The sequence below is a fragment of the Meleagris gallopavo genome, chromosome Z, assembly GCF_905368555.1.
Source record: "Meleagris gallopavo chromosome Z, MGAL_WU_HG_1.1, whole genome shotgun sequence".
NCBI classification, from domain to species: domain Eukaryota; kingdom Metazoa; phylum Chordata; class Aves; order Galliformes; family Phasianidae; genus Meleagris; species Meleagris gallopavo.
The window spans coordinates 12,253,037-12,268,076 of NC_139435.1; the positions used below are offsets into that span (position 1 = coordinate 12,253,037).

Below are 15,040 nucleotides of genomic sequence, written 5' to 3' on the forward strand. Positions count from 1 at the left end.
TTCTTTCAACTTAAAGCCATTTACTCTCATCCTATCACTAACATACTGTGTAAAAAGTCAGTTTCCCTCCTACTTATAAGTACTTTAAGTACCGGAAGGCCGCAATGAAGTCTCCCCAAAATCTTCTCCTTCACCAAGCTAAACAAGCCCCAGTTCACAGAAGAGGTGCTCCAGCCCCTTAATCATCTTTGTGGCCTCTTCTGGACCTGCTCCAACTGCTTTGCATCCTTCTTGCGTTGGGGGCCCCAGACCTGGATACAATAGTCCAGACAGGGCTCCACAAAGGCAGACCACTTCCTTCACCCTACCAGCCACCCCTCTTTTGATGCAGCCTATTATATAGCATACTATTAGCCTTCAGAGATACAAGTGCACAGTGCTGGCTCATGTTCAGCTTTTCAACCATTGGAACCCCAAAGTCCTTCTCCACAGAGCTGCTCCCAGTGAGCTCTTCTCCCAGTCTGTAGACATATCGGGGACTGCCCCGACCCAAGTGCAAGACCTTGCCCTTATCCTTGCTGAAGTTCTTATGGGCCCACTTTTCAATTCTGTCCAGGACCCTCTGGACAGCTTCCCTTCCTTCTGTTGTGTCCGCTGCTCCATACAGCTTGATTCATCTGCAAATTGACAAGACCGCACTCAATCCCATCATTTATGTCACTGATGAAGATACTAAAGAATATTGGTCCCAAGATGGATCTCTGGAGGACACCACTCGTGACCAGTCTTCACCCGACTATACAGCCAGAGAGTGGCTGCAAACATCCAACCAATTATATATCCACCAAATTGTCCTGCCTTTTAATGCATACCTCTCCAACTTAGAGATAAGGATAAATGCAGGACCATGTCAAAGGCCTTGCACAAGTCCAGGTGGATGACATCAGTTGCTCCTTCTTTGCCCACTGAAGCCACTGCCCCATCATAGAAGGTCACCATGTTGGTCAGGTATGATTTGCCATTGCAGTTCATAGTTACAATTAAGTTTTAATTGCTGATTTGTAATAGAATATGAAGCAACACATAAACAGGAGCTGCTTATTATTAGATCACAAGCAGTATTTATCCATACAGTAGTGTATACAGTCCAGCAATACTGCTGTAGAGTACATCCAGTACAGGCATCTCCCTGTACACCCTATCTTTACCTCAGGACATGTGCTAAGCTTTCTTAAGTTCAAATCACAAAAAGAGTCAAAAGACTTGTGACAACAAAGCAAAACAATCACAAGCATACCATGTCAGTGTTTCCAAACCCCAAACAAACCTTTAGCATATAGTAAACTTATCTGATTGCCTTCATAACTCTCAAGACTTACCTCTCTGATTTAAGTCAACCAAAAGTGATGCCTCTGTTTGTCCAATAGGATTGGAAACTCCTAATACAAAACTGTAGGTTTTCTGATCAGCCAGAACTGGAAAGCCACAAACACGCTCTTTCTTCATTTCATTTACTTCACAGGAAACATTTTTACCAGATATACTACAAAGTAAGAAAGGGTGGGGGAACAAGATTATTCTTGAATAAAATAATTTATATCAACAGTCAGAAGTCTAGACTAAAAACACAGTAAAGAATAAAGTATTCATTAAAACACAGGGCTTACAGAATGAGATGACTGCAGAGGCATATCTAACACCACAGTACAAGTTAAAGTGGCATCAGTTATGACTTGCCCCGTTCTCACAAGAAACTCCTCTCTTTCATTAGCATAACATTTCCATCTTCCCACTTCTCAAAAGCCTGGAAAACAGGTATGTCCTGTAAAACCACCTCACAAGTCACAACTAAGTCTCTTATTCGAAGTATCTTTGTTCAGATCAGCAGACATTTGCATTGGAAGTATGTTCTTGATTGCTTTCTGATCTAAGGAAATGAAACATACATAACATCTTTCTACCAGCCCTGCCAAACTTAAACTAAGATTTGATGCTCAGGATACATCCACTAGTCCATTGCCCAGGATACATCCATTAGTCCCAGCCATTCTTAAATCAAAAGCAGGCTGGTAATACCCAAGACCAGAGCTACATCATGTTGGCAGTAGTCTGACAGAATAAGCCCTTGTCCAGAACAGCATAAGTCTTTGGAAATATCATCTCCAATTCTCATTGCAATTTTGCAAAATGAGGTTCCTATAATTTTGTTTTTAGAGTTCAGTTCCAACTTCCACAAAAATATTTCAGGCTCCAAACAATGAAGACTATGTCATATAAGGAGGCATGGAACAACTAGTCACAGCCAGCAAAGGATGTATTCTAATTCTACCTTTTCACTCCTATAATGCTGAATGGTTTTACCTTTCAATTAAACTGTACTTCGTTCCACGTACTCCGTATAATCCACTGGCTCTACCTGGTTTCCAGGTGCATTTTATTATCACAAAGTTGGATGTTTCACAGCTGAGGTCTTCAGGAGTATCAGGGCCATCTGTAGCATAAAATAAAACCAAAACAGTTAGACAAAGTATTCCCATCTCAGTGTGGTAAGTGAAACTGCAATACATGCTTAAATGAACAAATAAAATGAATTATTATTATCAGCCCCAACTGATTTATGTTTGACTCTGGGCTCCTAAGTGTGTAGGTAAGCTGATAAAACCTGAGTTCACAAGATTCAGGCTCTGACTTGGAAGTGCTTCATTAAAACTCTGTCAAGGCATTTACAAAACTGTGAGTCTCAGTTTAACAATGAAACAATTTAGGAATTTTTCACATGCCAGCTCCACGACTGCTTTGCATTCTCCAAGCAAGCCATGTCAAAGAGATGTTCCCCTTGGCAAGATTTTGATCCTGAATTTGAAAACTTAAGCAAACCATGATTCCCTCATTCCTTTCACTGTTGCTTTAAAAGCACCCATCTTCTCCTTTTGAAGCGTGTTTTTCTCTCTTGCACAGCACCATTGTTGACTGCCTTTTTGGAGAAGATGGACAGTACTGCCAACACAGACAGGGTAACCAGGCTGATGTGAGACTATGCATAGCCTCACTTCAAGTCTCATACACTTTTCCCCAAATTGCAGTGCAGTAGTATCTATATGGCTGCCATATAGAAGGAAACTAACATGAGACAACAGTGGCAAGGGTTAGTTCAGACTAAAAAGAGTAAAAGGAAAAGAAGAGCTAACATTTACTTTGCAAGGTCTAGCTTAACTAAAATGTTGTGGATATACATTCATTTCCTCTACTTTCTTTTCTCCAAACCCACCTCATCAGGAAGAGTATTCTGGCAAGTCTTATCTCCCATTAAGCAGCTACACTGGCAAGTACAAGAAACACTGGAAGGACACAGACTTCACTACAGCCTAGCTCTTCAGAAAGTACTGTATGGAATAATCCTAGAAGATCATCATAGTCTTCATTCACTGAGCACTGATTATTTATGTGGAAGGCTCTTCCACAAAAGCAAACAGAGGACAGAAAGCATAAAAACTGCATCTACTGAGAAGTCATTAAAGGCTGTTTTGCATTTTCTAAAACAGATGGAATATGCAAGAAGATAGACTTTCAAAAGATACATGTTGGAGTTAGAACACACTTTCAAAATCAGCTCTTCAGTCCCAGAAGAGTCCAGGACTCTAAATTCCAAGATGGGTGCTTGCAATGGAAAACTGGAGCTATTGGAAGATGGCAACTCTCATAACCATTGTGGTGAAAGCACACAAAATTCTGAGATTTGTTAATTAATGGGAAGAAGAAACAGGTAATTTCAATAGTTTGTTTCAAAAGGTAGCTGCATCAGAAAGAGATTTCTGAGGCTAGCAAAGATACACAGAAAAGATACATAGTGCATCTTTAAAGAAAATATTAAAAGAATATTTAGAAGATTTCCCAGGGAAAATGAACTGTCAGCCAAATTCCCTCACTGTAATTAGCTCCCAGGAAGTTACTGCTCTGGATGAGCATCTGTTGTTGCTTCAGGCATAACTGTTTTATTGCTTTTGTTTGACTGGTTGGTAAATTAGTCTTCACTTACAATTCTTGCTCTTACTCTAGCCTTTATTAGGAACAACCTGAAATACATGTTCGTCAAAAGTGACAGAAAATGAGGATAAATCTTTGAATGCTAATATACTACCAAGTATTTCAGATAATGAAGAATTGCCTTGGGAATAGAGGTCCAGAAGCAAAGATGCAATGGGACAGGTTCTAGGAGACTCTCACAGGTACTCACTGGATACCCACCACCCCTCACCCACTCAGCCCTTGCATCTTCTTCATGTGCTGGAGTTTCCATAATGAAATTAATCATACGAGTAAAATCCCAGTTTATCCTCATTAGCCAAAAACTAGGGAATAGCAAGAAAGCCACAAGAAAGCATGTTTTCTAGCAGACCCGAGAGTCTCAAGAGCATTTCCTGAAGGTTAGTAAACATAATTATACATACATCCTACAAACAAGACAGTTCCATCCATCCCATTTTCAGACATTCTGCACACTATATTTGTCCCACTGGCATCTGAAGCACTGGCATTTAGCACTCTGATTGCACTGCTCCGACTGCTCAGACGTATTAGTGGATAATCTTTTGCTCCATATGACATCCGTTGTACCTGCCGTCCTTCTTCATGGACACAACAAAATGTCACATTTGAACCCACTGCCACCACAGTGTCCTGAGGAAAAAGTCCACTTCCACTGGGCTCAGTATCTTTTCCTATCACAGAAGGAAAAAACAAAAATGAAAAATAAAAAACGAAAGGGAAAAAAAAAAAGCAAAAACAATTTGCTATAAATATGCTGCCAGTCAACTAAAACTTAACTCAGGAGTACACCAGTGCACCCAAATCAATGCTTCTGAGGTTTCATTTATTTCATTAAATATTTCTCTATTTAAAATACCCCCAAAAGCGTTGAGTCATCACAGCCCTAAATCTTTTCCTCTGACTCTGCCTTAGTTTTCATAAAGTACTTAAACCCCATGTGATACTAATGGAACATACATACCAGGAACTACTTCTACTGGGCTCCAGTCACTCCAATCCTTGTGGCCATCAAATTGTGTTATATTAATATAATGGCGAATCCTTGCATAATGCGATGTACACTCCAAAGGCATGTCTGATTTCCAGTTCCAAGAATGAATGATGTCTTCATGGGTCAGTTTTGAATTGTAAGATTCCTGCAAAGTTTTTCCCCCAAAAAACAAAGAGATCATGAATGTTGTTAGCAAAGACACATAATCTTACAGCTGTTATCCAAATGGGAAAGTGAGTGAAGTTAGTAATAAACTCGCAGTGAATGGTCACAGTGTTTCATTTAACTTTCAATTGCCTTATGATTTCACTTGGATAAGAGTCTAAGACGCTAAACAGCCCACCAGTCAAGCAAACCATCAGCCAGGCAAACCACCAGCAGACATTTGAGGGAGAGTAGGCAGTTTGCTGTGCATTTCAAAAGGTATATATTGTATCCCAGTATTCAGGGCCTCCTCCATGTCCCAACTTTTCCAGCATGAATCTCTTGTAAATTTTGGCCTGAGAATACACATTTTATCTTTTTTCCTTTCTAAAAAACAAATGTAATGGAATTTCAAATAAGGTTAGAAAAACTGGGGATGTCGTTTCCTAAACTCTGGTTAAATTTAGAAGATACTGTGACCTCAAGATATCTACTGATTAATTCAGTTGACCTACTACAACATTGCAGACAAAATCTGCACATTTACTTTTCATAAAGGATGAAAAGAACTTACTCGTGTGACATCTTCCATTGTTTCCTTACGGAGTATCTCAATTTCCCAAGAGGCATCCAGTCCATATGGGAAGGCTGATCCATTATCACTCCACTTCAGAGTTAATGTGGAAGTTGAAAAGTCAGGTGTCAAACTAAGAATGCGTGGAGCGAGTGGAACAAATGCTTGAAAAGAGAGGGCAGGAAATAAAACAACAAACATATTCAAATTATTAGTCAGCAACACCAGCCCTACAGGTGTTTAACAGACACATTTCTGCTCTGAACTGGCTAGTAGCCATACAAACATGTAACTCAACTTCTGTGATTAGAACAAGATGTGCTTTGTCATTACTTGAGCAGAAAAGTGCTGAGGACAGCACAGGTGCCGATGAGTCACCAGGTAGCAGTTTCTTGCAGACATGTAATTCAGTGATCATGAATTGACTCTTCTTAATGTGTAGAAGGCAGGCAGACAACTTTCACTCCATGCCACAGAGATAAAGTGTATAGAATTGAAGTGTATGTAAGAATACAAGAAGAAAGGACATAAAATCCACCAAAAAAAGAAAAAGGTTTTAGAGACAAGCAGTAAAGAGGTGACTCAACAAAAGTGACAGCAGAGAGGTAGGAGAGCAGAAGAAGAAGCTCACACGAGGGTCTGGAGAGGATCATGAGGAATATGATTTTAAGATACAAGAAATAGGGAAGACATGACATCATGATAGAGACATGACAGGGAGATTAAACAGAAGTATATCTTCTACAAATGGACAGTGGTGAAGCAATAGGCTGAGGAGCAAGGGTTATAGCAGTTCAAATGGAATTGGCCCTGGTGCAGTATAAATCTAGTTTTTGAAACGCATGGTTTATCCAGCTTGGGTACTGGCCAAGACTCTGAGACCTTGCAACATGTTCAGAATGATTAACACGCTACCCAGGATGTCTTGTGAGGAACCTGAATGGGTCCTCCCGCCTGGAGTCAGACACATGCTGGGGAACCCAATCCATTCCCCACGCATTTTTCAGTTCTGTTTTGTTCACATTTCCTAGCAGCTCTAGCCAGAACCAAAGACTAAATTATGAGTAAGTGCATTAGATTGCCAATGCCAATCTTCAACTCACAGCTGAGGAGCTACGATGATCAGCGAAGTTGCTGCTAGAAGTGAAGAACCAGAAAATGTAAGCTGAAGGAAAAATTAGCTGTCTACTAATTCAAGTTCTGCTTCTGTAAGAAACATCTGGAAGCAGCTAGTGCTATTAAACCTGACTGATAGCAATTGGTGGAGTTGGAAATACACGACATAATGCCAATGGCTAAAATACTGGAGCAGATTACACAGCAGTGGTGTTGGATGACTGTTATACATACAATACAGCTATAGAGAACCTGGAAGAACATGTACTTGAAACTCTAGAGAGAGAGGCTGTGGGCATACATATTGAATGAGATAAGGGAATCTCCTTTTAACACTGGACACCGAGTTCAGTGAAATTCCTCAGAGCCAAGCAAGCCACAGTACTATTATCAAGGTAGGAAACAATTTACTGTAGGGCACCACTGCCTCAACCTACAGATGCTTTCTTGCTTTCTTCCACCTTTGGGAGAAAGGAAGTTGGAAAAAGTCTGTTTTATTAAACTATGATCCCAATAGGATGCAGCAAAGGTGTTAAGCACAGATGTCTTTGCTGAGTTTCATATAAATCTAAATGGAATGGACAACTTCAGCATGTATTAAGAAAACATGAGTTTGTCATGAATGATGCTTGATATAACTGACCTTAAAACATTGCCTAGATACAGGAATAAACAACTAAGTTCTGTAGTGGTTCAACCTTTAAGAAGGGAGAACAGTCACTAGGAATTTTAATCTGCCTTCTCCCACTCAAGTCTGAGCAAATGCACTTTATGCTCCATGTAGGTACTTCAGAATGTAAACCAGTAACTATTCCACAAATCCTTTCTAATTTGCAGTAAAGAAAACAAGGACACAGTGATTAGCAGGATCTAACAACATTGGGCTTTGTTTCCTCCTCACATTCTGTCCTTGAATTCTCTGTGATGAGGGAGTTCAGGGCTTTTTTTTTCCTCTGAGGAGAAATAACAACACACTATGTATGGCCAGATTCATATTCATTAACATTCTATATAGAGGAACACTGACAAACAAAAATGCAGGCATCTACACTTAACAGCATTTCAGATATATTATGAAGGTCTGAAACCCAACACTTACAGATGTCTTTCTTGTGAATTTCAAAGTGTCTAGTAGCAAAGGCTGTTCCAGAAATGCTGTATGTGGTTATTTTCACGGTGGTGGAGCTCCCTGGGACTGGAATCTCGACTTTTTTCTCCTTAGTTTTAAAACACTTTGGAATGACGTCACTGAAAAGACAGGTTTAAGCAGGTAGTTCAGCTGATAGGAAGTTAAGGCAAGCTAAGTCATATATCTAGGATACTAACAAAACACAAATTCTCTGAAATGTAGCAAACAGAACTCCATATCAAATATGTCTCTGTGAAGGACTTGCAGGACTTGGCTGCCATCAGATCAATAGACACTCCTCTTCCTTCAAGCCACTTTAATCAAAGTGGTAGACCATGCACTAGTTGTATAATGTGGCCATCCAGTTAAGAGAATACCTCGAAGTGAAAAAATGACTTTTTAACCATGAGATACATTTCTAAAACCTACAAATCAGTATTTCAAAACAATTTAAAATAAATAAATAAAAAAAACCAAAACTCTACAGTTTTTTCCTTACATTTCCTGATTCCATCTCTCTCAATTCCTTTCTAGATAGATGGCATGTGGATGCAAACAGTATGTTCACCCACCTATGACCCCACCTGAAAACAAATCAGCTAGCAGGGGAAGAACAGAGTGCAGGGGAGAGAACTACTAAGATTCCAGATGGAAATGCAATCTGCACACTGTGCGCAGCACTCAGCACAATGAGATCTGGCTTGGTTATAGATACATACATAAAACAACAATGCATGGGTCAAGTCCCTTCACTCGTAATCATTGATATGCAACTAGAAAGGAAAAAAAGTTTGAAAAAATCCAAATCTTCCTCTTGAGGCAATGATAGGAGGAAGGAAAATAATGAGAACAATGCCAGACTTCCTGCTTAGAGATTATTACTCACTCATGAACTGGAACAGGACCCTGGAACTCCTATCTGCTGGAGTCAAGAGCTTGGGTTGAACTTTTCTGATTCACACAAAAGACTCTGAACTAGTGAAGGCCAGTTGAGACCTGAGTGCTCATAAAGCCTATTCCTATTCTGTGAATAGGAATGTGAATATTCTAATGACTGAAATGTCATTAGAGGATATTTGGGCAAATGAAAAACAAAATTTTTTTCCCTCTGGGAGGTCTGCATGAAGCTCAGCCATCGTTCTCTGCTTTGGGGACCCAACCTTGATCTGGTTTGCTAAGGAAAAACAGAAGCAGCTACAAGGTTGTTGTTGTTCAGAGGGCAGTACCTTGTGAACTCTGCACTCCTGATCTCTGGACAAAATGTCACATACATGCAATTTTTGTATAGAAATAATAGCTGGCAATGCAGGAATAATAACTAAACAAAGAAATCAAGCATGTAGGTGGAAGAAGTGCAGCCAAGCCCTGAGACCCCAAGGAAAAGTTTGGGCTGCCTGCAGAAGTAACAGGAAAAAAAAGAGAGCAAATGTCTGGACTGGGAGAAGAATCAAGATACAAAAATGATTTGAACTCAGTCCTAGCACATGATAAGCATTTGGCAGATCCACAGCATGGGGAATTGCACATGTAGTTTCCTTAGTGAAAAACATACTGAAGATTTTATTTTCTTCATGTTTTTTGAAATTTTCAACTTGCATTCACTCCAGAAAGGTTACTGAATATGTGGACTCATTTTCACACACTCTATGATAAAACACTCTCCAAACAGCTTAAAATTTAAATAGGTTATAAGATAGCCACCAAGAGATTTTTAATGTTTTTCCACGTATAAATCTTGACATTTATGTATTCTACCTCGCTGGCGCATAATATCAGGATCTGCTTCTTCCAACTATCATTTCCTTTTGGAATGAACCTGGTATGAAGACGTCCCTTATGAAAACTCTGAGTAAGGGCTAGGCAGATACACAGAGAACTCTGAGTAAAAGAGAGCATCTTCCAGCTCTTTGAAGAGATCAAGGAGGAGATTTTGGCAGAACTGTTAGCGTCAAAGAAAACAACTCCATCAAAAACCCTGCCACTGCCTGAGTTAACAGTGCCTGTAGAGAGCATCAATGGAGGACAACCAGCAGGCAGACTCTTAAGGGAAAAAAAAGAATTACGGATTTCACAGGCAGAGACTGAGGTATAACTATAATTTTAGCAGTTTGCAGTCAAGTAGGGAGAACTTACTCTATAGTGTAACAAAACTCAGTTTGTCCATGTCTTCTTTTAGATGAGATATCCCAAGTACAGACCATTTTACGTAAATTGTGCGTGACACATTTTAAATTCTGGGGGTCCCCTTGAGAACCTGAAATTGTATAAGAACTACAGTCACAAATGGCAGGTCATAAATGACCAACTGTATAACAACTACTATGGTTCATACCTGTAGGCATTATATTTACATACTTACTGCACATATTTCTGGCCAGTATTTTAAAAGCACTGCATGATTTTTGAGTGTGCCTGATTATAGACAACCACAGACTGAAGGATTTCTAGAAGTACGCAAAATCTGGGTTTATATTTGTGCACAAGACAGGCAGCTGTCTCCACAAAACCCATTCCTAGCCTGGCCTAATAAGCAGGCTTTGGGCCAATGGCAAAACCACAAGCGTGATGATAAACTTAATGAGTTTTTGTTTTCCTCCATTGTCCCACATGGAGGACAATTAATGATAGATGGGCAATTAATGATAATGTGTGAATTGTCACAGACAGCTGACATATACAGCAGAATGGTCTCAATGCAGATATTTACACCAACTGTACATGCAGGCCATCATAGCTGCATTATGGAGAATTTAAAACCCAGCTTTATGCTCATTAACAAGATATCAATGGCTGCTGGAATAGAGAGACCAGGTCTGGTGGTGCTTCCATCTTGAAGGTGGTGTGGGATCACAGTGGTGGCAATTCTTGAATATTCATAAGTTAGGAAGGCACTATAATTAAGTGGTGTCAGTAGAAACAGAAAAAAAGTAACCAGTGAATTACATAACAACATACTCACCTATCTCTCGACTATGTACTAAGCTTGTTAAACATAAAATAGCCAGCGCTAAAAGACAGCGGAGGTTTGGATTTGTCCACATTCTTCTGTTTCCCAAATGGCAGCTTCAAGTAGGAATAAACATCATCTTCTAAGAAGCTGGTCGGTTCTAAAATTGCAAAAAGAAAAAAGAACAAAAAAACCTCTTTGAAATTCCAGATCTGTCACCATACAAATGCTACTGTTTGTTCCATCTATTTTTCTAGGTGTGTTATCGCTGTTCTTTTCTCTGCTTGGCAAGCAAACCTTTTTCACTGTCCCGACCACTCCTTGATGCACACTTTTTCAGAAAGGTATTTTAAAGATAACATCAGGATTCACACATACAGAAAACACAACTGTACACAAGCTCCTTCAGGACTATCTCATGCCAGACAGAATAGACGTGGCTGCGCATTCTTCTAGAACAGTTTTTTTCCAATGTAGATTGTATGCCACATTTACAGAAAGTCCTGAGTACTACTACTGCAAATGTCCCCTGCTTTGGGCAAGGGTCTAAGAAAGCAGAGTAGTTCGTCTGATTACCTAGTTTCCTTTCCACTCTGATAACTCCTCATATTCTTGTCTCTCAAACGTATGAAATGGCAGAACCAAAGCTGATTCACTGAGGATTACTGGTTCAATACGCTGCTAAATGATAATTTCTAGAGCAAAAAGAAAAGAGAGGGAAAAAAAAAAAAAAAAGCCACGTCTGTATCCCTGGATACTTGCTGCTGTAAATACTGACTTTAAGGCAAAAATCATCTAGAATATTATATTTAATGTCTTCTTTGAAGATGAATGGGTTTCATATTTTCCAAAGAGATGTTTATCAGAAACTGAGGAACACATTTAGTTCCACCCACACTTCGGACAACATCAGTTTTAGTTCTCAAAATGAAAACTGCTGGAAAGCTTTTGCTCAAGCTCAGCCTAACCCTGAAGCATTGTTCCCCAAACCACCTGAAAGCTTTGAAAACATGAGTTTTCCAGAGACACAGATCAGAAGGAGCTAGATCATTTTCACACAGGAATACAGCCGAGATACTCTCTCCTACAGAGCAATTTTCTAAGACTGCTGGCCAGCTCTTTCAAAAAAAGTATCAAGTGGAAAACCACCCGACCCCAGAAGTCTCTTCCAAGGCTAGATGTACCTCATTGTCAGAATAACAGGCTTGGTCTGAAAGCTTCTAGTAATTTTAGAAGCCTCCCTTTACTGAAGTCCTGCACTCCCCAGGTAGATGTTCCTTCATCTTTCAATACAGACATCTTTATTATTATTATTTAAGAAAGTCTCCCTCACAGGAGACTTGGGAATGCCACAAAGACTTCTGCACTCCCCATCAATCTATGTGCACTATGTTAGGAAAAGTGTAGCAGCATTACTTCAGATAATCCAGAGCTGTTCACAAGTGGCCACTGCTTTCTTTTGGTCTGCAGCATACAGTCTGAGGGAATGGCACAGGCAGAGCTGGAGCTAAGAGAGATTTTATGGCAAAGGTCAACGTTATATTTGGAGAGAGGAAACACCCCTAAAACTTATTCTATTTTCATCATATTCTCAAGTGAGTTCCAAATTTTTGTTTTCATACATTCTCCAACTGGAGTAACTATGCCATGCAACTTGTTCAGGACCAAATCAGAAGTTGACAAATCCATGTTAAGGACTAATCAAAAACCTGCCAGCACTTAAAACATAATGCTGTCAGTGCCAGAAGCACCCAATGCATGTTGGCATCCCTTGAGGGCTTCGTATCGTATTTGTCCACATTACTCATGGAAATCTATGATGTAAGCTCCAGGTTTAAACTCTTCCACAAACCTCTCACTTCATCAGGAATCTGAAGACTGCTCTGACAGACCTGGGAATTAACGAACAAAATAACTGACTTCCACTCAATAAGTACATGTAAATTACAACTGACTGTTTGCAAGTACTTACAGTATTTTTTAAAAAGCCATTTCAGGTTTGCACTAAGGTTCATAATCAAAACGTCAAGTTTTACATCGAAATTAGTTGATAGTGTCCTGCTACCTTGCAGAAACCAGGGACAGAATTAAAAAAAAAAAAAGGGGGGGGGAAAGCACCGATAGCACCTGAAGCAGAGAAAAATGTGCACTGTGAAATTAATGAAACCCGAATAACTCACTTTCTAAACACACAGCTGTATGCAACTGTGCAGAACCTGTTTGGTCATGCCAGGTTTCTGAGGCAATCAGCAGCTACACGTGCCTGTGTCTGGTTAAAAAAAATACGCTTTTCTGCTTTTTTATATGTACTTTGGATGCTGTGTGGATGCTTTAACATTTTAACAGTGAATTCCAAGAAATCTGAGTAAAACCGATTTCTCCTAAATCAAGTAGTTTTAGTTTCTGTTTCAGAATCAGACAGGCACCAAAGGAAAGTTATGTGCTTCCATGCAAAGCATGACAAGTATCTAGTAAATAAACCACAATCTTTCCTAAGAAGTGTAGGCTCCCTGGCTCTCGTCTTCTCATATACATTTTCTAGCTCGCTGAACAGCTGCCAAATCAAAGACTCACATCCAGTAATTGAATGCCATTAGTCAGGAGAAAAGATCCCCATTAAAAGGGCTGTTTTAATTACAAAGTTATAAAATAACTGAAGTAATTTTAAAATAGAAAGTACCCTTTCTTTGGATGAAAGTTGCCTTTCATCTGTTGCAGGCTAACGAGATATAGAGGTTTTACCTTACTCTGCAGAGTAATGAAAAGCTGTTACCGTCTAAGCAGATACACTGCTGTGGCATAGGACAACATAAGAATAAGAGAGAGAAATTCAAGACAAGAGATCCCAGTGGTGCTAGGGGAAGTCAAAACCTTATGGTGGAGTGCAAGAGGAGCAACTGCTGCCAAGCATCTTCCAGTTTTAGATCTGCATATTTTTTAAAATGAAAAGAAGGGGGTAAATCCAGGCTCTCCAACGGAAAGAGCAATTGCAGCTAAACCTTTTATAACAAATGTGAATATTACAATCCATCAGGACATCCTGTAACAGTCCCATCAGCCCAGGCAATCTATTCACATCATTTCAACGGCACGACTGTCGGTGTTCCCCAACTGCTGCACAACTACCTTTTGCTCCAAGGACATTATTCTGCTTTCAAGGACATTATTCCGTTGTTCTTTCAGAAGATAAAGCACACTTTATCATCTGACATAGAACAACCTTGTACGTACAAGATGACTAGAATCAGGTCTCCACTAGTTCTGCCCTTAAAAACTCCATTTTTTTCACTTTTTCCCAGTCCCCATTTCTCGATTTGTGATAATTCCTGGAATACATCTGTGTGGACCAAACCTGCTGTACTCTCAGATTCAAAGGTATTTCTGTCCCCTGAAGCCTTGAGCATGACCAAGCACAATGAAAGAACTTTCCTAAGGCAAACCTTTGAGTAGAATGTGTTTACACAAGCCATACCGTATTTGCTTTTCTCTCAGTGTTCAGACCTTGTTGACTCAATTGCAGTTTGTGATCCAGCCCCGGATACTACTGTATATAGCTGCCACGTAGCTGTTTGTCTAGCACTTCAGAATCCATCCTCATCTTCAAATGGACTGCAAACCCCCTGACTTAGCATGAGTAGACTTGCACTGCAGAATTAATCTTAATGAAGTTTCTTGTACAGATCTTTCACTTTTCCAATTTTAAAATAAGGAAAAAGCCTTCCATCATTCTACTCTCATGAAGAATAGTATGCATGTACTTAAAAATAAATAATTGCCATTTGTGCCATACCAGCAGCAAAGGCTTTGGTATAAAAATTGCCCATATTTAAGATCAGTTGCTAAAAATAAGATTCCAAAATAACTTTGTTGAAAGCTGCAGTATGTGGAGATGTCCTGACTTCTGCTCAGGGCTCTCTGGTTTGGAACTGGTCCTTGTCCTTGTGGCCAGAAAGTAGTCATTTTAAATCACTTTTTATGCAGATAAGTTAAAGGAGGACAAATAGATTCAGATTCTTAATCACTGAAGCCAGAGGATGATGGCCCCTATTTAAAACAAAATTAAGGGTATGAATGCACACAAACTGGGGAAGCAGCCTCAAGCCAGCCAACTAACAGATTAATGCTAACTGTGGACTTCTAAAGATGTTGTGA

The 15,040-nt window shown here is 39.7% G+C and overlaps 1 protein-coding gene across 6 annotated transcripts in view; it reads right to left on the reverse strand.

The window, feature by feature from the left end:
* LOC100545239 (LIF receptor subunit alpha) overlaps window positions 1-15,040 on the reverse strand; it is an 88,881-nt gene that overhangs the window by 22,119 nt on the left and 51,722 nt on the right. For all 6 annotated transcript variants that reach the window (XM_085212703.1, XM_085212700.1, XM_085212704.1 and 3 more), the window contains 8 exons: window positions 10,901-11,048; window positions 10,075-10,195; window positions 7,912-8,060; window positions 5,697-5,860; window positions 4,949-5,123; window positions 4,389-4,658; window positions 2,302-2,431; window positions 1,320-1,483 (listed from right to left, as the gene is read on the reverse strand). In XM_085212703.1, coding sequence (XP_085068829.1) covers window positions 1,320-1,483; window positions 2,302-2,431; window positions 4,389-4,658; window positions 4,949-5,123; window positions 5,697-5,860; window positions 7,912-8,060; window positions 10,075-10,195; window positions 10,901-10,982 — 1,255 coding nt within the window. In that variant the 5' untranslated portion in view covers window positions 10,983-11,048. The remainder of the gene's footprint in view (window positions 1-1,319; window positions 1,484-2,301; window positions 2,432-4,388; window positions 4,659-4,948; window positions 5,124-5,696; window positions 5,861-7,911; window positions 8,061-10,074; window positions 10,196-10,900; window positions 11,049-15,040) is intronic.